The sequence below is a fragment of the Lentinus tigrinus genome (genome assembly GCF_003813185.1).
Source record: "Lentinus tigrinus ALCF2SS1-7 unplaced genomic scaffold L226scaffold_33, whole genome shotgun sequence".
NCBI classification, from domain to species: Eukaryota; Fungi; Basidiomycota; class Agaricomycetes; order Polyporales; family Polyporaceae; genus Lentinus; species Lentinus tigrinus.
Genome location: NW_027137942.1, coordinates 243236 through 266191, shown reverse-complemented (window position 1 = coordinate 266191; position 22956 = coordinate 243236). Strand labels below are relative to the sequence as shown.

General features: G+C 58.0%; 9 protein-coding genes across 9 annotated transcripts; 6 read left to right on the top strand and 3 right to left on the bottom strand.

Moving 5' to 3' along the window:
- Positions 1-2210: 2210 nt before the first annotated feature.
- On the bottom strand, positions 2211-3210 carry L226DRAFT_492379 (uncharacterized protein). Its single transcript, XM_067677384.1, has 3 exons — positions 2932-3210; positions 2633-2801; positions 2211-2584 (listed from the first exon to the last, which is right to left on the bottom strand). Exons 1-2 carry the CDS (start codon positions 3115-3117, stop codon positions 2670-2672), a joined length of 318 nt encoding a protein of 105 aa, XP_067531528.1. The 5' UTR covers positions 3118-3210; the 3' UTR covers positions 2211-2584; positions 2633-2669.
- A 311-nt stretch (positions 3211-3521) lies between these two features.
- L226DRAFT_538564 (uncharacterized protein) lies at positions 3522-3901 on the top strand (the record flags this gene model as incomplete). The annotated part of the gene is made up of 1 exon (XM_067681523.1): positions 3522-3901. A coding segment is annotated over exon 1 (200 nt), but the record flags the coding sequence as incomplete, so codon positions are not given.
- Positions 3902-6377: 2476 nt separating this feature from the next.
- On the bottom strand, positions 6378-7536 carry L226DRAFT_574395 (uncharacterized protein; the record flags this gene model as incomplete). Its single annotated transcript, XM_067685031.1, has 2 exons — positions 6378-6982; positions 7032-7536. 2 exons carry the CDS (start codon positions 7534-7536, stop codon positions 6378-6380), a joined length of 1110 nt encoding a protein of 369 aa, XP_067531526.1.
- Positions 7537-8111: 575 nt separating this feature from the next.
- Positions 8112-8491, top strand: L226DRAFT_538561 (uncharacterized protein). Its single transcript, XM_067681522.1, has one exon. The coding sequence runs from the start codon at positions 8147-8149 to the stop codon at positions 8474-8476; it is 330 nt and encodes a 109-aa protein (XP_067531525.1). The 5' UTR covers positions 8112-8146; the 3' UTR covers positions 8477-8491.
- Positions 8492-12708: 4217 nt separating this feature from the next.
- Positions 12709-14221, top strand: L226DRAFT_218656 (uncharacterized protein). The gene is made up of 5 exons (XM_067672978.1): positions 12709-12907; positions 12961-13088; positions 13178-13402; positions 13465-13775; positions 13856-14221. The coding sequence occupies exons 1-5, from the start codon at positions 12818-12820 to the stop codon at positions 14002-14004; spliced, it is 903 nt and encodes a 300-aa protein (XP_067531524.1). The 5' UTR covers positions 12709-12817; the 3' UTR covers positions 14005-14221.
- A 483-nt stretch (positions 14222-14704) lies between these two features.
- On the top strand, positions 14705-15136 carry L226DRAFT_574394 (uncharacterized protein; the record flags this gene model as incomplete). Its single annotated transcript, XM_067685030.1, has 2 exons — positions 14705-14755; positions 14825-15136. 2 exons carry the CDS (start codon positions 14705-14707, stop codon positions 15134-15136), a joined length of 363 nt encoding a protein of 120 aa, XP_067531523.1.
- Positions 15137-15257: 121 nt separating this feature from the next.
- Positions 15258-16054, top strand: L226DRAFT_219083 (uncharacterized protein). Its single transcript, XM_067672981.1, has 3 exons — positions 15258-15415; positions 15476-15905; positions 15964-16054. Exons 1-3 carry the CDS (start codon positions 15379-15381, stop codon positions 15965-15967), a joined length of 471 nt encoding a protein of 156 aa, XP_067531522.1. The 5' UTR covers positions 15258-15378; the 3' UTR covers positions 15968-16054.
- A 2906-nt stretch (positions 16055-18960) lies between these two features.
- L226DRAFT_218854 (uncharacterized protein) lies at positions 18961-19757 on the top strand. The gene is made up of 2 exons (XM_067672980.1): positions 18961-19068; positions 19171-19757. The coding sequence occupies exon 2, from the start codon at positions 19196-19198 to the stop codon at positions 19619-19621; it is 426 nt and encodes a 141-aa protein (XP_067531521.1). The 5' UTR covers positions 18961-19068; positions 19171-19195; the 3' UTR covers positions 19622-19757.
- Positions 19758-21012: 1255 nt separating this feature from the next.
- Positions 21013-22442, bottom strand: L226DRAFT_615878 (uncharacterized protein; the record flags this gene model as incomplete). Its single annotated transcript, XM_067686836.1, has 7 exons — positions 21013-21253; positions 21315-21577; positions 21630-21738; positions 21799-21939; positions 22034-22113; positions 22168-22231; positions 22296-22442. The coding sequence occupies 7 exons, from the start codon at positions 22440-22442 to the stop codon at positions 21143-21145; spliced, it is 915 nt and encodes a 304-aa protein (XP_067531520.1). The 3' UTR covers positions 21013-21142.
- Between the last annotated feature and the right edge of the window lie 514 nt (positions 22443-22956).

Below are 22956 nucleotides of genomic sequence, written 5' to 3'. Positions count from 1 at the left end.
CTCACCAGCTAACTCTGTGCTCGTGCGTGGACGTCGCTCCCCCGCTAACCCAGCTAACTCTGTGCTGGTGCGTGGACATCGCTCACCAGCTAACCCAGCTAACTCTGTGCTCGTGTGCAGACATTGCTCGCCAGCTAACCCAGTGCTCATACAGGGACATCTCTCACAAGCTAACTGAGCTAACTCTGCATCCATGTGGGGATGTCTATCACCAGCTAACCTAGCTAACTCTGTGCCTGTGTGGGGATGTCGCTCACCAGCTAACTGAGCAAACTCTGTGCCTGCGCTAAGAATGCTAACAGTGTAAATTGATAGGCCCAAGGGCACTCTGTGTAGTTAGCAGCAGCATAGTAGCAGGTTAGAGGTGGTAGTATCTTGTCAAGTGGTTTATGGTAGTAGTTCTGTGGCATAGGTAGTGGCTGGTGGTGGTAGGTTAAGGTGGTAGCAGTGGTAGTAGTAGTTGGTAGTAGTAGTAGTAGTTTCTTAGCCTAGACATATTGCAGTCACATTGCAGTTACATTTCTAAAATGTCTAGCATATAATTGAAATTTGTCCAGAGTATTTCTGTACTACATATGATAGACAAACACTGGACATATTTGAAATATGTCCACTGTGTGTTCATCACATATCACACAGAGACATGCTAGTGATATGCAGTGTATAATCAAATTTTTTCCACACTATGATCAACAAGTTACTTGGAGATTCTCTCTGATCAAACACTATTTATTTTCGAAATATGAACACTGTTTATCTGCCAAATTTCTCGCCAGCACAAGGTGGACATATGCTGGACACATTACGCTCATATCCAGCATATTACCATTCAGACTATGCTATACCTAGTTGAATTTTTTCGACTTGATATGTTGCTGTACATAACATGGTTATAGAGTTAGACACACGCCAGAAATATTACAAATATGTTCACCATATATCAGCTCGTCCTATGAAGGGTATATATGGCCAATAACTAACGTGTTTCCATGGTATATCCACTAGATACACGTCGAAATGCCCCCGGTGTGACGTCCGCGCACACGAGATACAGTATGATAGGAACCAAGGCGGAGCGTGGCGGCGAGTAGACGTAGGGCCGGAGGCTCCACTGCTTCTGCGTCGTGAGCGGGCTTCTGCTTTGTAGATCGCGCTTCCCACTCCGGATGGACGAACCGTAGTGCGCGATGCTTGACGTCGAGCGCCGAGTCTCTGGGAGAGTCCGGGATCTGACTTGGCTCGGGCGGCTGCGGCTGCGGATGGAGGGTGCGACTCACGGGTGAGGGAGAGCGAGGGACTTCACCGACGTCATCGATGCCTGTCGAGCATCGGGCCTGCGGAGCGAGCGTGAACTTGACTGAATGAGATCTATGTCCGCAGATGCCAGTCAGCTGCACTGGCGACGGTGAACGGCCTCTTAGACTCAAGAGCTTGAAAGCGCGGTGGTAACCTGCTGACCTCGGGAAGTGCCTTGCGTCTATAACCGTATAACGCGCAGGGTGGCCGGACATGTGAAAGCAGCCGCGAAAGCGAAAGCGGCCGTTGCGCGGGATATCTCAAGCTCTCAAGGCTCGGAGGGAGTAGTTGGGCACGGGACACGGGACTGCGTAGACATGCATGCGCGGGCCTGCCTACACGCGAAGTAGTGGCCTGACAATGCTTGAAATTCGAACTTGACAACTTCGCGAGGGTGATAGAGCGGGTGGGTGTGATTGCACACAACAGCAGCTGAGGCCTGATGCACACGGCTTGATCGCAAGCTCCGGATGTTGCCTGAGACCGCGCGAGATAACCAGAGAACGGTCGGGGACAGTAAGCCTATTGCGTTTCCACGCGAACGCCGCCAGCAAGAAAGCAACTGTCAGCCTGAGACGGCAGTCAAACAGAGATCAGCAGAGAAACGGCGGACGCATCGGTAGGAATCGGGGGCGAGAGAGGTAGATTGGCTAATGGACGTTGGCAGCTGCAGCTCTGAATCCTGATCCTGATCATCGAACCAGGTACGTTTGTGTGGTTCTTCGTCGGCCGACGCACAGCAGCTATCCGTCTGGAAGGAACCAGAAATCGTGCTTGTGAAGAGGCACTTACATGCCTGTCTCGTCCGAACGTTTGTGCGTGCCGTTTTCCAGGGTATGGTCCGAAGGATCGCGATGGCGGGGAGGAGGAGACGTGCCTGGTCGGGACGAGTGGCTCAAAGATATGCAGAAGATGGACGAGATGGTATTGGCCGACGTGTGCGAGCAGTACGGCATACAGCGCGCTCAAAAGTAAAAACTGTATTCTGTTGAAGCTCCGTCAAGCGATCACTCGAAGAGAAGTATGGCCGTCGGGAGAATGCGGTACATAACCTTTCAAGAGCCGTACCAGGGATACGGTCACATTACCAGGAAGGTGGGTACTGTAGCGAGGTCGACTCGGAAGTAGACGACCAGGATCCTCATGTTTCACGCACATCTCAACCCTCGCCCGGGGCCTCCCGTGTCGCATGATGACGGCGAAGCAATGTGCAGTAAAGACCGCGCTGTATGGTGTGAGATGGTGTACTCGAGTACACGTATGTACGCTGAGTCAACGAGGTGACGACCTTGCTCGAACATGAGCCAGAGAAGGTGTGGTTGAACGGAGAACATACCGTGAGACGCGTCACGCTCATGACAACACGACGGGGTCTACCAGATGTTGAAGAAAATCTTCCACCACGGCCGGGCGATGCCTTGCGCACTCTTGTCAAACGCTTCTACAAGACGCGTGTAGTGGTGCGGCATAGAGGCAGGTTGAAGCATCTTGGCCGAGAGAGCGTACTGTTAGAAAACAGTTTTGAGCAATGACACGACATTCCCAACACTCCGTGACCGTCCGCATCACCGTGCACGAGCCTCGCACGTCTCCTCCGAGCCTCCCCTTCCACGTCATCACAAAACGCAAACTCACCTTCTTCTTAAACACATCCTCCTGCAACGCACGGGTCGCACGAACCGCGGTAGGCGTGAGGTTCGGGTGTTCAGCCAGGTTCGCCAAAAACGTCTTCAGCTGGATGTTCGGCCGGAACGGGTCCCCAGGCCATTCCGCCGCGATTTTGTGCAACTGCTGCTTCAACACTCCTGTCCCTGCAGACATAGCCGTTCGCGAAGGAGAAGCAGCGGTTTGAGATTGTTGAGACTAAGAGGGACCGAGGTGCTCAGGTGATGACGACGTCGAGAGGAAGTCCGGTATAGACCTTGGCGCAGATGGACGTTCGCGCGCCACGTGGCTACTCCCCGCTTTCGAACCCGGCACCTCGCTGATCTGCTTCAAGCTTGCTTCCGTCCACCATGGCCATGTTGATCTTCTGAACTTCGAGAACTAGTTTGGCTCGTTCATCCGGCAGGTGACGTCCTTTGACATAGACTGTCTCATGTGGTTTGTGTACGTAGTAAGCCTCCGAAGGTGCCACGACGCAAATCCCCCCGCTGCGAATGCTGGCGCACTTCGTATACCAGCGCATAACCCTTCAACAAACCCGGGAGCTCGATATCGATTGGCCGTAGCGACTGGAAAACCAGGTACCTACCTACCTGACGTACGTGTTCCTCTATCTTCCTCAAGTCTTCCTCTACGAAACGCTCAAACATTCACCCTCCCGCAGCCGGCTCGCGTGGTTAACAAAATCATCGTCCCTGGGGCCCTGGGGCCCTGGTCTCGTGCCCATCACCACGCGCACGATGATGCATGATGCATCCCCGCAAATCTTTCCACCCCTCCACACCCCGGCCTCGCGTCCGCCTGTGTATAAGTACTGCCCCTCAGATCTTTCCAGCCACCAACACAGTCGCAAAATTCTCAATTCCGCCCTAGAGCAGCCTCGCCCGTCCTCAGCCTGTCTCGAGACTCCGGACCGTGTCGAACGGCACAGAACAAATGATGTTGCCACCGGAGTCATGAAGTTTGAAAGCAAAAATTTCCCCGCTATTATAAGCCTGCGAGTCGCGACGTCCGATGTCGCGATGTACATGCGAGTGAGTACACAGGCACGGGCTTCGGACGTCGGACTCGGGATCTAGCACGCCACACGGCTGCGCTGAACGTTCTCGCTCTCCGGGAAAACACTTACAGGAGAAGCCAGCTGGCAGCAGACCTGAGAGACGACGTCATACGATCGCTATCGAGCACGCATCGGACAGCAGTGGCCTCATCGATGGATCGGGCGGGCAGCGGGCGAGCAATGTGGAATGCGCAGCGGGCGACCAGTCGAGGTACGCCGCAGATCGCGAGGAATTCGACTGGGACAACTGACAGAAGCTGTCCAACGTACTCGATTAAAGTGCTCAATGAGTGTCGCTCCGCTCGTGCAGCAGCTGCAATTTTCCGGACCTTGCGTGCATTGCGTGCGCGTCCATCACGACGGACTCAGCGAGCTCTGCGGATCTGGGGAAGGCTCGGACTCGGCAGCGGTTCTGACAGTGAAAACAAGAGGCAAGACACAAGAGACGTCGACTTGCAAGACATGTACTCGAGTACTGTTACACGCGCCCGAGCCATATGCCAAGTTTACCTGGCGAACCTAAGTTTCGAGTCCGGATCCGCCCGCCCGCCTCCATACTGTAACTCTCAATGAATGAAGAACACTCACTCCAAGGCGCATGTGGCCATGACTGCAGAGCTCGCAGGATCCTCGCGATTCGCGACTTACGCTCCTGGATCGACATCGGACGTACAATGTATGCTCGGTACTAGTACTGCCAGTAGCCTTGACGTCAACGTCGACGTTAGACGTTGAGTGCTCTACATAGCACATATACTCCTCGAGCGATGGACATCGGACGTATACTCGGTACTAGTAGACTTTGACTAGTAGCACAGTACTTTCTCCTTGACGTCGACGCGTCGACGTTGACGTTGACTGCTCTACATAGCACACAACTCCTCCAGCACCGAGTCCTGAGTCACGGACCCAACTTGCAATGGTGGCGGATGCCAGAATGCCAGTCCTCCAGCGAGCTCAGAGGGGGGCGCGACCAACGTCCGAAGTTCGAACAACCCGAAATGTGCCGACTAGTCGAGTCTCGCACAGTCCGAGCGACAGACTCGCACATAAGTAAGCTCGCGCGAGTCGCGCCGCCTGTCCGCCAGCCGCCGCCGCGCGGCGCGATCCCGCCGCGTAGTTACAGCGACTCACCAAACGAACCAATTATCGGCAGACAAGTGACAATAAGTAAGGATGCCGCGGGAGGCGCGAGACGGGCGAGGCGGTTGCCCCGCGCGACGAGCGACGAGCGATGTGCGATGACGGGCATGTTCGGAACAGCGAGCAGCGAACAGCTCGCGAACACCGCAGAGAGAACACCGAGGCGGCGAGGCGGCGCGTCGCAGCGTCGGTATCCAATCGCCCGCGCGTCGTTACGCAGTACGCGGTAAGCGTCGCGATGACGTGCCACGGTGCCCGACACGCGCGAGGCGGGGGTTCCTGTTTTGGGGGTCAGACCAGTTCAAGTACTGTGCGCATGCCGAGTACGCACGTTGGTGAGTGCTCCCCGTGGTGATTGGCTCTATGCTGCGTTGTCAGTTATTAGCTGTCAAGATGGCGGACTGGCATACTGTAGCCCCCCCGCTGTCTTTATCGCGTCGCTCGCTGTTCGCCGCTCGTTGTTCGGACTCGCGCACACGCGAAGCAAGCAGAGAAGAAAAACTGGCGCAGACAAATAAGTATATTGCATTGGAGCGTCGTATCCCCACAGGCAGGCAGAGCTCACAATCACAGAACCCAGAACTCGGGACTCGGGTTTGGGTGCGTACGTACGAAGAGGATGAGGAGAGGACGAGGAGAGGAGGAGGGACGCAGACGCATACGCCTGCGCGCACGGTCGCGTGTCGTAAACCGAGTAGGAGGAGGAGGAAACAGTCCGAGGAGAGGGAGAGAGAGGGATGCGTCACCAGAACTCAGAGCTCGGGGGAAGACGTATGTGCGGGGTATGGACAGAGGACCGAAGGAGGGTCAGTGTCAGGATACGAGCCGAGAGAGATGAGGAGGAGGATGAGGAGAAACAGCAGACTGAGAGCTGAGAGTGAGGACGTGAGACTCTGATTCGGGTCGGACGATGAGAGGCGGAGGCTATGGACACGGACAGGACACGGGGGCGTAACGTAGCGGGGGTCGTCATGAGAGAGGTATGATTGTGTTGTGTGTTGTGTTGGATGTGAGTGCACGAGATGAATAATAAGGAACGATGCAGGTTGAAGAAAAAAAGAGGTATGGTTGGATGGGTCGTGACGTGATGGAAATACGGTTGTGGTACAACGCGAAATTACTAACAGGTAAGGCTGCATGCAATTCTGCGGATTGGCTCTTCTCTTCGCTGCTCGCCGCCCGCCGCCCGTCTCTCTGCACGCCGCCACCGAGGCTAGAACCCACCAAGGCAGCCCGACTCCTCGACGCCAAAGCCCGAGAGGGACTTGTACCGCGCGAGCCGCTCTGCGCGCTCGCGATCCTTGCGCTCCCGGCTCCGCTCGCGGTGTTCGCGGGTGCGCGCATCGTCGCGGTGCCTGCTCCTGCGCTCGCGCTCCGGGCTTGCCGGAACGCCGGGCGACACAGGTACGGGCGTCGGGCTCGCGGACGGGTAACTGTATGCAGCCCCCGCGGACGAGTTCGGTATGGGTACGGGTATGGGCGCGGGGCGCGGCTTGCGACGGTGTGTGGGGGAGCCGGGGGAGCGGGAACGGACGGGGGAAGTGCTCGGGCGGTAGTACTGGTGGCCGCTGCTATTTGACAAACCGCTATTTGAGAAGGCGGAGGGCATGTAGCAGGTGGAATTTGAAGGCGAGTGGGTGGGGGTTGCGTTGGGAGAGAGATGGGGGCGGACGCGGGGAGAGGGCGGGTGAGGAAGGAAGGAGAGAGCCGAGGTGGAGGGGGCGTTGGTGCCGGCGAGGGAGAGGTTCATGAGGGACTGCTCGAGAGACATTTTGCCATGTGCAGAGCTCGAGGCTATGGATGAGGAGAGGTGGGCCACTGTATGTGAATAAGCGAGATAAGACAAGCGAGGGGTGGATATACGCACAGTGGTAGAGCTCCGGGGGCGGGCTGGCGACGCCATCGCTCTCTTCTGAGGACTCGGAGGAGAGATCTGGGATGAGTGGGGGGAGGGGATGGTAGTCGACGCGGGGGCTCTGGCGGGGGGTGGGGTCGTCGTCGTGGCGGGGATCATGGCCGTCGACAGCTCGGGGATGAAGATGCTTGCCTCCGACAGGACTTAGACTTGTCCTCTTGGTTCTGCGCGTATGTGAAGAGGCGGTAGGGTCCTCGGGAGCATAGGTGCGACCGGGGCAACCGCGTTCTGGGAGAGCGCAGCGATTTGGGAGGACTACGATGGGGGACCTGTCGTAGGGGAGAGCGTTGCCGAGGGTGTGGGTGAGAGCGGTCTGTGGGGGGAAGCGGACGAGTGGGGAGAGGATGGAGGGGTCGATTGCGAGGAGGGTCGAGGGCTCGTCTTGGGGGGGAATGGCGGGGGGGTTGGAGGACCGCTTGAGGCAGGGGCGGGGACAGGGCGAGTATGAGGGCGGCATTGTCGGGGATGTTGGGAGAGGACGAGAGAGACGGCGTTGAGTTGCGACGACGGAGAGGGCTGGTGTTAGCAGCGGAGAGCCATGGCGGGCGTATCTATATCAACTGGGCGAAAGGGAAAGCGAGAGGGAGAGAGAAAAGAGATGCTGCTCGGCGTCTCCTTTGTGCTCAGATCCCTTTCCCCATATTAGGAAGCCTCCCTCTCCGGTTCGCCACGCGCAGACGCCCGCGCATGCCGGGCCACAGCTGCCTTTGGGAGACGAACCACATCGCCGGGTCGCCAGATCGCCGTTTGCACAATCCAGCTCACAAGTCTTCTCGCCAAAGAATCCGTGTTGTCCTCCCTTGTCGGAGCAGCAATCAAGATCCCGCTCGTCTCATCCTCCGGGCCCTCCTCCGACTCCCTCGCCGCCCTCTCTCGCCAATCACGACCCCCCCCTGCTCTCCTCACGCATTTCATCCATATTATCCGCTTCCATGCCCTCCCCGCCCTCTCCCCGCCCTCAACCCATCCTCCCTCGCTCCCGCCCTCGCCCCCGACGCGCGGCTTCCTCGCAACAGCGCATCGCCCGCCCTCCTCGTTTCCGGCCCTCCGCCATCCCGGATCCGTGCATGTACACCGCCCTGGCCCAGTGCCTCGCTAGTTTGTCCCTGCCACCCCGCGCGGTCCATTGCAACGCCTCCTTTGCCCGGTGCCACCCATCACAATGGCACCTCTTGTCACCTGTCCTTCCTCCCCTCGCCCTAGCCAGCGCGCAATCCAAAACCCAACTCTTCACGCCACCTTCTAACTCCGTCATCCCCGCCTCGAGGCAACCACTGCTCTCAATCTTGACGCCATCCCACCATCGATGGCAATTCCCCGACGCTCGCCATGCGCCTCCATTCTTCCAAGGCAATTCCCAGCCCTCCGTGCGCCTGCCTGCCACGCCCTCGTCATGATCAATGTCCGTGTTCTTTTCTCCCATTCCGAACCTTCCAACTCCTTTGCGATCTCAATTCCACCTCTCGCCTGCCCTCGCTTCAAGAATTCCAAGCGTACATGCTCGCTTTTCTTCCCTGGCTTCCCTTTGCGCGACGGTGCCTACTTTCTAAAGCTTACCGCACTCTCCCGGACGCCTATCGTCCCTCCAGCTTCCCCAGCGCTCGACACAACGTGCAAGTCCACCGTCATAGCCGCACACACGGAGCATCCATACGCACTCGTCGGCGTCGGGCCTCTTCGCACCTCCTCCGAGCCCTCGTCCAATCAGGCAGCCCCGCCCCGCCTCTCGTGTTTCTGTAGCTAATCTTAGTGCTCACTTCCGGTATTCCACTTCCTGCTCCAGTCCCTGCTCCAGCTCCAGTCCAAGTTCCCGAACCTCGGCGGCCCACGGCACAGTCCTCTAGAGTTCTCAATTACCGTGGACGGTGCAGTACGCCATTGGCCATTGGCCACATTACAGTTACCGCATGCTGCCCGTCCCAGCGCAGCACGCCCACCCCCCCCATGCTCGTGCGCGACGGGCCACGGCTGGGTGCGCTCCAGCCCCCGCGGCCACTACGGCATCCTACCCAATCCGCCCAATGCTGTGGACGACCTACGGCCGACGAGCCTGTACCCAGGCTGATTCCGATGATGTTCATTTCTGCCAATGAGTCGCCGGCCATACAGTCAAGCTCCTACCGATGCCGTTACCCGTCCGCACGTCCACCACGTCCACCACGTCCACCGTCATGCCTACAGCCTGCGTGCCAGTGCATCGCGAGTCTGCTTCTCGTCCCTCGGCCTGCCTCAGGTTCCGCGCGCTCTCACCGATATCGTGCGCGTGACCGTCCACGAGTTCAATCCAAATTCGTGTGGATGCCGCACGGATGCGGAACCTAGAGCTTACTATCTTTCGGTCTATCAACGCAGGTGGCAGCCTTCCGTGCCTCGCGCTCCCGGTTCTTGCGTGCTTCTGTATGCCAGTCCGGATTCGAGTCTCTCGCGCGTATCCTGTTGCGTTTGCGTTCTGTTCTCGCGCGAGTCTCAGTCTCTACTAGTCTCAACAGTTCCCGCGTCCTATCAATGTCATACCACGTCTACGTCTACGGCCTAGCAGCTGGCGGCTAAAACTTCCGACGTGTTTCTCAGTGTCAGTCGGAGGCTCGGACTAGGGTTATCTGTGGCTATCGCATCCGCAACATGCTTTGTTGAGCCTGCATCGCCCGTCCGGAGCTCGCGATCACCGTCGACGTCCATGTCGACGTCAAGGCTAGCCCGGAGGAAGACTTGGACTAGCCACCGCGACTGTCTGTTGTCTGTCGTTTCAGTCTTGCCTCTTCCTGTGCTCCCTTCACCTGCACAGTGCACTGCGCCAGACCGGGCTTAGCCTGCGCTACTATCGGACTTCGGCGCTCGCGCTCGTGCTTGCGATTTCGTCACCCGTCACCACTGGTCCCATCGCGATACACCCACGCCCGTGCCCACGACGTCGACATCACTGCGCCCACGCCCGTTACGCCCACGCCCGCTGCGTGCGCGTGTGCCCGTACCCCGCGTTTCCCCGCATTTCATTGATCGCGCACGCGCAATGGTGGTACCTGTCGCTATCTCTATCTCTACTTGCAAGATACGAAGGAAGGCGGCAAGGGAAGGCGGAAGGCGGGTGCTTCGGTGCCTTTGTCTTTGTCTTCGACTCTTGAGCTTGTGTCGTTTACTCGTTACTCGTTACTCGTTACTCAGTACTCAGTACTCAGTGTCGCAGGTCGTCAGCCCAATGCAGCGTTCGTTCCCTTTTCCCTTTTCGCAAGTCTCGGTAACGAGTAAGGCGTGCGTGCCTCGCGAAGCTCAAGGTCCGTTGTCGCTTTCGCCTTCGCCAAGCCTTCGACGTCCGAACTCCCTTCCCCTTCAACCCCTCCTTCCCCTCCTTCCCCGCCTGCCCCTCCCCTACCCAGAGAGTACTGGGTGATACCGACGAGGGTGAGGGCGTTCGTGAACGTTCGAGAGGACGATCTGCATCTACTAGCCGCGATATCGGTAACGTTCACAGGTGAAGGGCTGCAGTTGCAGTTGCATATCCTCGTGTCCGGTAGTGCGCTATCTGCCTTCTTGCACTTTGCGCTGAACCATCTGATTTCGGATTTCCTCTGTCTGGTCTGGTTTGCCTATCCAGGTTATCGTCGCGCGTCGCGCGTCACCCCGTGCACTGAGTGGGGTATGCGCACTTCCCTCGTGTACTGTACGATCGAGTCAAGGCTAGTCAGGTGAGCCTCGTTTGCATGGCCGTATCATATGTCGAACTTCCAAGACCCGAGCGACGACTGACGACTGACGAGCTATGTGCTCACTAGCCCACAGATCCGATCGCAACTCAGATATATCGATGGCCTGTTCAAACTCGAGAGCAGCTGTACCTACAAGCGATCTGGATTCTGGACGACGGCGATCCCCGCTGGACGTACGTGCTTCTCGATGACGACGACGGTGCACTGGATCCTCGGCCTCGGGACGCACCGCTGGGCATCTCGCAGAGGACCAAATCCTCAAGAACTGGAATTTCGCCCTGCTGAAGCTCCATCCGCACACGCAAACCAACGAGATATGTAACCCTACGCGCGCGAGCGCGACGTCCCGAAACTCCGATGAGACGATCGCGAGAAGGATCGCCCTCACTCGCCGCACCTCGACGAGTTGTCCCGTCCCGTACCTATGCCCGGACGCCAGACTTCATGAACACTACATGCAAGATCCGGAGGCCGGTCGATCGTCCTGTGTCCTGAGTGTTCGGCGCGCTCATTTCTCATATGCATGATCCAGTGCCGGTGCCGGTCACCGCCTAGCGCCCCGTCCCGTCCCTCGATAACCATCATCATGAGCCACCGGAGCGCCATGCATGGCACGAAACAGGAGACTGCCACTGCTACTCAGGCCCTCGCCCGGGGAGACTCGGGACTCGTGCGGGCGCGGTGCACGCCAAGGACGTCTCTCGGGCACAGCTCCCGGAGGAAGAGCCAGCTAGGAAGTCAATACGGTATACGGTACAGTATCTAGTAAGTAGAGTACTACTTGCTGTGTGCGTGTGCGTACGCAGTTCCCAAGCCGCTCTCACTGACGCACCTCCTGCGCCAACGTTTCAGCGTTTCAACAGACACGCGCACGGCGCGATGAGCTGCGGTCGCTCCGCCCCAGCATCTCGGACGGCATGTCTAACTTGAAGGTTTGAACCTTGCAGTGCACACCTCGGATTCATTGCCGCTCCTCCTCTCCGTCTGGGAGGAACTCTGGCTGCCAGACTGCGGCATACTTGGTTACAGAACCGGCAGACCTGGCCGTACTCCCGGTACCCACGGTGTCCACAGTCGCTAGCGTGAACTGTGAACTGTAGTCTGTGAGGCATGGCATCTAACGCCGCCTTCGAACGCAGGAGGGCCGTGTCGTGTCGTGTCGTGTCGTGTCGCGGTCAGGTGCTGTGTCGTCGTGATCCGTGAATCATGATCAGGTATCCCGTCGGACTCGTACCGTGGGCCGTAGCGTGTAAGTACGAGCTGCGCCCTTGCGAACATGTCGGGTGCTCCGCAAGCGGGATTATTGTGGCCATTTATTGTCCGCCTTCCTTGCGCCCCCGACGTGAAGTTGGGTGTATGGATGAGCCACGACGTAGTGCCCCTTGACGTATTGTCTTCTGTCTCAATTGAGAGGCTTGTGTGGTGGCCATTCGTCATGCCGACAGTGGAGCTGTGGCTGAGAGCCTGAGACGGCGCAGCGGGCGCTCCGGACTCCGGTGCGAGTTCCGAGGCTCGCGACGTTGCCGAGGATGCAATCATGCATGTTGTCCTCATCCCATCCCGGGCCTCTGATTCTGAATGAATCCACCGAGCTCGAGTCGAGTCTTCTCTGACGGCCGATCCGTTTATAGACTCGAGAACATCTGTCGTTTGTCGTAACTGCAATTGTCTCGTGCTCCCGAAGTGTGGTCGCGTGCTGACCGGCCTCTTGCAACTAGCTCTGGCTTCGAAACCTACCGCGGCCTATGTGCGCGAACTTGATGATGGCAGGCCAACCCCGGACGACATCGTCTCCCCCCGCACAGTGCACACGCATCTGTCATGACGGAATGTGTCACTGTCAGGCAAGCGAGCTAGTCTATGTCCGCGAGCCCGTCCGCGCTCCGACCGCCCCAGGCTCGAGCTGCAGCGGGATAGCTCACGTTCAAAATTCAGAGTTCAATTCATGGTTCGGCTCAGCGGCCGCGACGCCGCCTTCCTGCGGTCAGGGCGAGGGACGGACCTGGGACGGACCCTCGATCGAGGCCGAGCTCTATGTATGTCACCGCGACGTGCGAGTGGCTCTCTAACGCAAGGTTCGCTCTCATGCACATGTCCTGTCTGTATGCTGAGCTGTATGCATATGTGCCTGTCTCGAGTTCATCATGGTCACCTGCAGCGCTAACGTTCCTATACAGAGGTCGGCACCTCGGGCCATGTCGAGTCTCGGGCTCCACTGTTCGATATCCGATGGCGCATTCAATTCTTGTTCTCCCGCGGCCTGTCGACAGCTGGTGGATACGCGACGGCGTTCACGAACATGCAAGTATGTATTCTAGTCTAAGTCTTCCCGGTGGCAAGTCAGCTGCTCACATTCACGCGCTCCCCACGCTACTCTATGTGCGCGTACTTTAGCCTCCTCACCCCAGGATCCACGCAGTCATGTGCCCCTCGCTCAGATCACTCGGTCAACGCCAACACACCGCGTATCTGTGAAGCGCACCCACATCTTCTGGAGATCTCGAGCCTCTCGGGCTCCAAATGGCTCGAAGCACGCACCAGAACCCCGGTACGGACCGAGTTCCTGTTGGCCTTCCTCCCCCACCCCCACCCCCCTTCGAATGCGTCGCCGCAGTCCTGGTGCGTTGCCGTGTCCGTGCTTCTTAATCTGACAGTTCTCTCACTTGCTCCGCGTGGCTTAGCGCGGTCGTGACGTCGATGCGCAGGGCCGATCGCCAAGCTTTCATAGTGAACGCCCTCGGTCTTGGCCGGGACAAGGACCTCTCCAAACGACGGGCAGTAAGCACTGTACACCGTAGGCAAACCCGAAACCACGTCAATGTATGCGATTCGAGCCGAGCGCCCAGCAGGATCGTATGCTTGGCAGAGGTTCTCGCAGGCACCCTTGGCTCTCTCCCATGCTTCACTCGCGCAGGGAAGGCGCATACACTCTGTGGAGCTGGAGCGCTCAAGCTCGGGACCTCGGAACCCGACTCTCTATCTCTCTCTGGTGGTAAGTATAGATTCCTCCCCTTCTCACCGGCGTTCAGGACGTACTCGACGTGGTAGCTTGAACTGAAACCGTACTCGCAGCTGCGTGCTCATGCTCAATACGGATATCCCGCCGGGAGTATCAGAACTCTTCCCGGGGCCTGCACGTCCCCGCTCGTCCAGACCTTCCCGATCACTTATGCTCCTTCCGGAGCTTGGCGACCGCCGTCGTCGGTGTCTTGACGCACTGACATGGGACACAGAAGATGTTCCCAGGACACCCGGAGCTCAGCAGGAATACCTCCGGAGTCCGCACCACCCGCAGCGCTCGTTGCCTGGAATAGGCTCCTGCACTATATGCACCCAGAGATCGCTACCGTAGACGGCATCCTGTCAGGTGTCCCCACCACTTCCCGCTCGTGAGATGGACCCACAAGCCTCGGACCGGACGACCTGCCTACTTAGGTGGAGAGGAGCTGTGCGCCCGCTCGTTCGTCCGCATATGGACGGCCGCATTGGCTCCCCCTTGGTAGCTCCGCCGCGCGTCTAGGTTGCTATCTATAGCGTACGTCCTCTTCTGAATGGAGAGATGGCGCTTGTGCTGAACGGCGCTCTAGTGGGCTTGGCGATCCGTGGCGCAGCTTCCCTTCCAGTGCGTGCATGGTTCCCGCCCATCCGGCGTTCCCTAGGTTCAGCCCCGTACTCCCTCTTCTGAGGGTCGCTCTGTAGACGGAGGCATGCCAAGTTCGGCTTTACGAGCTTCGAGATGGTCCGTGCTGCCTTCTTGCCAAGACCGCGTGCGGATCGTGCCACCTGCTCCTCCTCATGAGTACATGAGCACCACACGTCGCCGCGGCGAGCTACGCTGTACGGCGGCGTCGGGCAGAAGACATCCGGCAGCGTGTCATAAGCATGTCGTGCGCACATCGCACATCGCCGCTGCCAGTGCCCATGCCAGCGCCGGCAAAGTCTACTCCCTACTCCGAGCACACAATTCGACAGGTGCGTAGCTTCTGTTGGCCTCCTTTTGAGTAGTCAATATCTACTCTTACGTCAAGTGCTGCCGACCAGCCAGTACAACCGTCTCCCAACGCACGTCTCCAAGCCTTGGCTTCAGCCCGCCCTGGCACTCGCTCTCCCATCCCGGGCGAGCCAGCACAGACGGGAAGGTGGAGAGACTTTGCGATCGACACTTCGCGCGCGTGGGTTACAGGTTACGTGGTGCGCCACGCCACAGTGCAGTCGACAAGGTACTTGGACGGCATCTCGATAGCGATCTGCGTACGCGGGGTCGCTATCCCGATCCCGCTTCCCGCTTTCCACTTCCCCGACTTCGAACGCGCCCCCCTGGCAAGGCTCATGCACGCTATGGCAGGCGAGTGAGCTCCTGAAGGGCTGGAAGGGCCTGGCGTCTCCTCGGCTTCTATCCCCTGGCCAACGTTTCAACGTTTCAACTTTCGCTGGTTCTCGAGCTCGTTCGGAGGGCGTTCCTGATGGAATAAGCACAACGTGTAGATTCGCTGTTGGGAACTTGAACCGCCGATAAGTATCTTCAAGCAGGGACGCGTCCCTTGTCACTTGTGCGACATAATCATCGCTTACTCGCGCGGTGAGTGTTCCGTCTTATGTCCGAGCAGTTGTCGCATCGGCTCTCTTGTGTTTGTGAGTTCAACTACAACACCCCGAGGTCCCGCGTTGACCCGTGTTCCCATCTTACAGAAGCTCAGGCCATGGATCGTGTCGTTGACGGTTGTGAGGTTCTATCACTGCTCTATCCATCCATTGATCCAACCCTATCGCCTCAGCCTGCCACAGCAAATGAGGCCGTGGCTGTTGTCGACCACCACGCGGTCCCCTGCCAGCCTGCCGGCGGCGCGCACAAGAGAAGTCGGATGGCACCTTGCATTCAAGGCAATCTGCGCACAATCAAGGTTCCCCCAGCTGCAGCCTCGTGGCTCGTCCGGCCACACCGTGGCATCCTTCCTCGCGAGTCGCTTCTACCCTGGCGATTCTCTGCCCTGCTCGTTCGCAGGAGCATCCACCGTACCCTCGGGGTCTGTCATCACCCGGGATTAGATTGGCGACAATCGCCGCTGCGAGACTCGCGATCGAGTAAGTACCAAGGACCCTCGGAGTCGACTATCAGCGAGCTGTGCGTACCCTCGATGCTCTGACGTCTTTCTGCACTGACTCATACTGTATGTATGCAGGTGAGCGTCCGTGGACCGCGGCACAGACTCACAGAGCGCGACACCGTACACGATGCATGACGTTGACGTGAAGAGGGCCGAGTTTACGTCCGTCGCGCAGCTGCGCTCTCACCCTCGCTACATATCAGGCGGGCCCAACCTCAGCCTGCCGCCGGGGCGCGTCCAACAACAGTCGAGTCAATGACTGTCTATCGCCCAGTCACTGGTGTGGGCTTCGCTCGGACGTTCTTGCGCCCTCGCTTGAGCAGACGAAGCCGGGAATGGAATAGGCGCAGTTTGCGCGGGCTCAGGGCGCAGAATCGCACATCGTGGCCCCTGCGCATGCATGGCATTGGCGCGGTTCGCGACGTGATTGCTCGCGCGAAGCAAGCTCAGGCTGCGGGCTCTGAGTCTGATTCGTGAACGTGAACTTTGACTCTGAATGCGCGCGTCACCTGGCGCTCTGATTCTGAATCCCCTGTGCCCATTGCCCATAGGATCAGTCCGAATCGCAAGGATCGTCTCTCGTCTCTGGCCGTGTGTACGGCATACGGCATACGCTTCAGACTTCGTGCGCTGTATCCCTCGCGGTGGGTCTCGAGCCCTGATGCTGGGCTTCGTTTTGGTTCGTCTGCTTGCTTTTCTGTTTTCTGTTTTCGATTTCTTGACTTCTTGAAAGAAGGTTCGTTCGGTGGCATGTGCTGCTGGTGAGCGTCCGGAGGCTGACGTTTGCGTGTCGGGATTTCTCCCGTGCGGTGGCACCTACGGCGCAGCGCTTCATCACAGGAGGCTCGAGTTCGGTCGCGCGGACACCGAGTCTGCATGGAGATGGACAGACTGCGTTTGCGATGCGCTAGGTTCAATGGCAAGGTACGCCTCGCACTTGACGTTGAGGTCATGGTAGCTTACTGCATTCACGTTTGTCAGTGCACTCCTGCGAGCCCGCCTCGCTCGCGAGTCGCGAGATAGTCATCATCAAGCACGATGAAGAAACCACATCACATCGCTTGCAGATGCACCCCGGTCTCCATGTCCAATCGGAATGAAGAGTCTAATAAGATCGCCTCCCTCCGCATCTCGCAATGCCGACTGGCAGAGCCAGGTCGCGATCGCGTCTCGCCCAAGTGTCAGAGCTCCGAACTCAGTCCTCAAGCGTGCTGCCTCAGAAACCCCGAACGCGACCGCGAGAAGGCCTCGCTTCTGACACTGACAAGTTCTCCCACCTCGGCTTCTCAGATTCTCCAAGGCACAACAGCAGTACCAGCCTAGCTAGAGGGCACCGCGCGCGCGGTTTCGATTGGCCCGCGCACCCTGTTCGCGCGCGGTTCTCAAGCACAGAGCGAACCCTCGCGCGCCTCGTGGGAGCCCCGTCGCACGGAAGCCCTGCAGGCGCCGGCGGTTTGCCTTTTTGCGCGAGGACGATCGCTGCGCTGTGGCCACACTCACGCAGCCGAGGCATGCTCTCGTATCTTCTGGCACTTCGAAGTCGGGCTAATGCTGCTGCCAGTACTTGGGGCCCTATTCGAACGTCCCTGACGCACTCGCACTGGAACTGGCACTGGCGCAGTAATCGCTGCCGCAGGCTTAGCCTTTTACAACTTAACACGCTTGCGTTCGTCATCCGCCCGCCTCCGACGACCAGCTGATGGAGGGCTGAGGCCGATTGGAAGATGTCGGAGTGGCGATACGCGAGTTGGAGGCCAGATTGGGATGCTCTGCGCTGTCTGGGATGACGGCAACGAGCTCGTGGTCCGCGCATTGCGGGTACGCGAAGGAGAGGGAGAAGTTCTTCCGTCTCCGACGACGGACGCCCTCTCGTAAGTCTCCCATCCGGCCATTACTCCTCCAGCCTCTCAATGTCCTCTTTTGCAGCGCTATCTGACGTGGAATGAACGGGATACGTTAATGTACGTGCGCATGCACGTTCGTTCCATACGTCCTCGCGAGTCGCTAGCGACCACCAAGCTCAAGCGCTGTCCCCCCATACGACGCACCACGGAAGGAGCGCTAGGCCCGGCGGAAAGCGAGCCCTCCGAGCGCATCTTCCGTGGACCGTCTCCGTCTCCGTCTTCTGTCCGCTGTGATGCGGGCTCGGAGAAGACATGTGGTGCGTAAACGAATGCTTCCGCTATGAGGGATGGTTCGAACAGGCACTCGAGCTCCAAGGTCCTGTGAGTTCGCGCCTCATGTTCAAGCCAAGACGCACGCACTAAACACTCTGCATACCGAGGAATCTCCATCCTCCGTCCTGAGGCTCCAGGTCGATTTGCCCGTGCAGAATGGTTTTCCGCAGCTGCTTGCGAACATCATCGAGGTCGGCTTAGTCTCAGGCCGCTGGGGCTTATCGGTGACGGCACCCACGACAGCCCACGACGTTGATACGCTCAACAGTTAACGGCATGTGGTGAGATTGGCGAGATTTGACTGCGTTCTGGAATCTGACCACTGACCGATGCATTGGGACTGGTACTTTACAGGCATACAGGGTGGGAGGAGGCCCGAGGGAAGCCCCCTCGGCATCGGACGTCCCTGGCTACATATTGCTATTGCACAGGCTCGCACCAGCTGATGGTGGGGTGGGACACGAACGCTATTTGCTGCGAGATCACGAACGTGAATGCGCCGGTGGGGGTGCGTGCAATTCACTCGCGAACGCAATCAGAACCACAAGATGGCGAAGGGAACGCTTGGCGGGCCGTCCGGGCTCGCACAGGGCAGGCGGCGAGGCTCGGGTGCGCGAGTTACGCTGTTCGCAGCTCAGCTCATGCCCTGCAAGGTTTCGAGACAAGGCACGATGGCGAGGCCTACCGGACGGACTCGGACTGACAGATGGCATAACTCTCGATGGTGGAACCCATCCGGCCATCTATAGTCCCGACGGACTTGGTATGTGAAGCTTTCCTACGTTGCTTGCCCAGGTCACTGACGTCAATTGGGTGCGCAGTTCTGACTTCCGACGCTGCAGGAAATGAACTTTGGGCTATGCTGGGATGAGCGCGTTTGTGGCATGTTGCATGTTCCAACGCGCCTTGAGTTGTAAATTGTGGTGCTCTAGCCGCGCTCGCGGAAGACTGGAGTGCTCGGGCTACAGAGCCCCAGGGACATAGGGCAAAGGCTGACTGTCAGGTACGTTTCAGCTACGCCTTCCTGTGAGCGCGCTCACGCTAATTTCATCTGCACCTGTCTTACTCATCCGCTCGGTGGGTTCTATGATCAACAATGCCTTAGAGAGTATGCGAGCGATCTGGACTCCATGGACGACACGCTAGCCATGTGCATACTCTCACCCCTGCTCTGCATCCGCGTCACCCTCGTCGAAGGATCAAACTTGCAACTTCTCCGTAGAACGGAACAAATGGGACTCGGTCCGAATCGTCTTCCCACCCCGCATCCATCGTCGTCGTTCAGGTCTCGTACCTGCGCCCCCGCGCTCAATCCTCCCAACGCTTCTCGCACTAGGCTTTTCTGGAATGCGACCTCGCGCTCGGATTGGACGAGCCCGTCGTCGTCCCTCGGAGTCGGAACGGAGACACCAGCACGTCCGCGATCCGCGATCGTCGTCATCGGCGAGCGACTCTATGCAGACCCATCTTCTCCCGCACCGTCGACGACGCTTCCCGGCTTCCTTGAGCCCAGGCCCCAACTTCGCAAGGTTCGGGGGGATGCTAGGAGTGCATAGCAACCCTTGAATGTGATTGTCGTATGGCCCTCATTCTCTCGGGGAAGGTGCGGAGGAGCGCTGTCCTACCTTCCGCGCCGTTCCGCACTTCCATCCCGGTCTATGCGCTGCTCCGTACGTCTCGGAGTCGGCCCTTGACCATCCGGACGTGCGCTCGTACTCGGAGAGTGTTGCTCGAGTCGAGGGTGGCTTCTCCACGCCTCGAACGGCCGACGTGTCCCACCGCACGCCTTATCGTAGACCAGGTACGGGGGCCGTCTACTAGCATCCTTCATTCACTGACGCGGGTCGCTCGGGACGCAGAAGACACACATCCGAGCTGCAATGAACAAGACAGACGGCAACATACGGCGGATTCTCCGAGTGGCGTGGATGTTGTGGTGGCATGTATGCGCCCGTTGTACCTGGCCCGGAGAGCTACCCGAGTGGCACATTGTTCCGCCCTCGCACTTCGGGAACGTCGTCCGTTCTCTGTTGCGGTTCTCGAGGAGCGGCGGCGCCATCATCTGTGCTTCTTCGCTGATACCGGGCCTGCAGAATGAATACCGGGGGAACAATGCAGTCCGAGTTCGGAGTCGGGGCTGGCGGCGGTATCGCTGGTCAGGTACGTCGCTGCTTTGTCATGCTTCTCGCTGTTTTGGTTACCGAGTGGCTCACTCGCTTACTCCAGAGTGAGGGGGACCGTGGTCCAGTAGGTGGCTGATCTTGCTGCAAGGAGAGAGCCGTTCTGAGTGAAGAGCACAATCAAGCGATCGTACGAAGGTAATGGCACTAGCCGATGCAGTGCGCTCTCGCCTTTTCCTTTCGTTCTAAGGCTGACTTGATGTTCTAGACTCCTCTTCGAAAGTACGATCGAGGCTTGAATCCAACACAAGACATTCTCGTTTCGTCTTTCCAAGAGTGCGTCTTCACAAAGGTCATGCTCTAACCGACGTTCTGATGTTGCTTCTAGGCTGCCGCAGTACATACGATCTTGCCACCGTACAGTACTAAGTCATCCTTGGTCTACATGCGCCGACGGGCTTGACCTGCCCATCAGGAACACTCCCGTGAAGATGCCAAACGACAACGTATGCCAAAGCTGGATAATATTCTTTCCTCCGTTCCATCAGCATCGGCCGACACCGTCGACCTCGGAAGTACCGCTCCGTGCTCCGCGTGACGAGGCAGCGTTGCAGCGCACTTCGCGGGAAGCACGTTCGCCATCGAACAGTGATGCATGATGACTCTGATGGACGACGCCGTGCGTCGCGCGATCAAGGCGTGTTGGTGGCGTCCATGAGCGATGCATGCGATCAGGCGGTTGGTAGAGGATGTCAACTATATTCCTGCTGTGCGTTGATGATGGTTTTGACACTCACTCCGAGCAGCAACTTTGGAAGGCGCGTGCCAGTGAGGCCAAGATATCAAATATATAGAACGACAACCGGGAGTTCTTCCCAAGACACTACAAGTCTGCGAGAGCGAATACATTACAAACCGAGATCCACGGCGTAGCAATCATGTTCGATCCTGCTCTAGCTACTTCGGAGCCTTCGCATACCCATCGGTAAGCAGCTTCGCTCTCTCCCTCCACGTATCTGTTGAGGAAGTTACTCTTCGAGTTGCATTCCGAAGCGCGAGCTGGTTCTCCTGTGAAGTCGCGGATCGTCATGAACACCGCAACATTCGCCGATGAAACCTGAAACCGCACCGGCGACGCTACGGCCTGCGCATTGCGCGAGGCCGTTAGATAAGTCTGGATCTCATACGCGAGCTGGGCGGGGTCCTTCGTGAGCATGTCGTACATACCATTCTCCGGTGAGCGCACCTTGTCCTTCATCTCAACGAGAACCGCCCTGCTCAAGCTCTTCTGCGTCTCCAGGTTCTTCTCGGCCAGTTGCAGGACTGCAGGCATCGCCTGAATACCGGTAACCCCGGCCGGCTTCCCGCTTTCCAGTCCACTCGTAGTCTCTGCTATACGGAGCGAGGTAAGCATGTGAATTGATACTCTCACAAATAAACGTACCACGCATCGGTCCCGTCATGGGCGCTGAGCTCGAGGTCGTTCTAATGACTCGGTCGCTACGACCCCAGACCCAGTGGCTGAGATACTGGTTAGCGATTGCATGCATCGCCTTACACCAGGTCATCAGCTTGCTTGAATAATGGTCTGAGAAGCACTTGAATGGCCATACCGGCTCTTGCGAGGACCTCGTGAATGCTGCTCCGCTGGCGCTCACTGGGTGCTCAACAGGCGGAGTATGGGCTTTCAGGAGAACATCGATATCCTGGCCGAGCCTCTCTAAGCTTCCCTTGAGATTGCCGAGGTCGTCGTCCTGACAGAAGTGCATATTCGTCAGAGACTGAACTTGCATCATGGGTTGTCGGATGATGTCAGTTCATCTGTAAGTCTCGAGAATCTCCACCAACCTTGCTGAGACCCTCAAACTCTTCGATCAGATCCTCGAGCATACTTGAGTCGCCCATATACTCATGCAGACCGACATATGCTGTTTCTGTGGTGTAAGCCCGGATTCGGAGGCATTGTACTTGCTGCGACTCACTATTCATCGATGTCGCGAGTCTCGTGGCGGCTGATTCTCCTTCATCGAGCATCTTCCGGTATTCCTGGGTGCAGGGGAGCGATGTGTCAATAACAAGACCTCAGAGCATTACGCAAGACCTTCCTTACTTCACGGATGCCTTTCCATCGTTCGAGGAGATGGCTATGACAGTACGCATCAATCCAACTGATGGTGGCCTGGTTGTCGAGGAGTAAGAGACGGAGCTCTCTCGCCGCAGTGCTCAAGGCGTGTACTTGAGTCGGGAAGTCGGACATATCCAGTGAAGCGCGTCTCTCAGAGACAAAGCGGATTAGGCCCTATATACCCCCGTTCTATGATCGGAGGGGTCGAATCCTGCTCTGTCCCTCATGGGAGCGTGACGCTTTTCTGTATGCATCCGAAGTACCGCAAACTCACGAATATTACTCATTCATCGTTCTTCTCGCTGTATCAACGTGTACCGTGAGCGTATCATATAGACAGGAGGATCAGAACGTGGTGGATACAACCACCATGCCCCGGGATGGAAGGTGTCCTTGCCGTCATGACAGCTCGTAGCTCCCGTAGAGCCATGCGGCTTCCCACATTCTACCACCTCGTGTCGCAGGCTCGGTGGACACCGTGCGCTTAGATTTGATTCTTGGAGGAGCGTCTACGGATCCTTCGCATTGCCAGCACCTACCATCCTCGACCGTTAACTTTTAATTCGCTCTGCCACTCCGAATATGACGGAAACAGGACAAGTGTTGCTCCCTGTCGGAAGTATAATATCAAAACAACCATACAAAT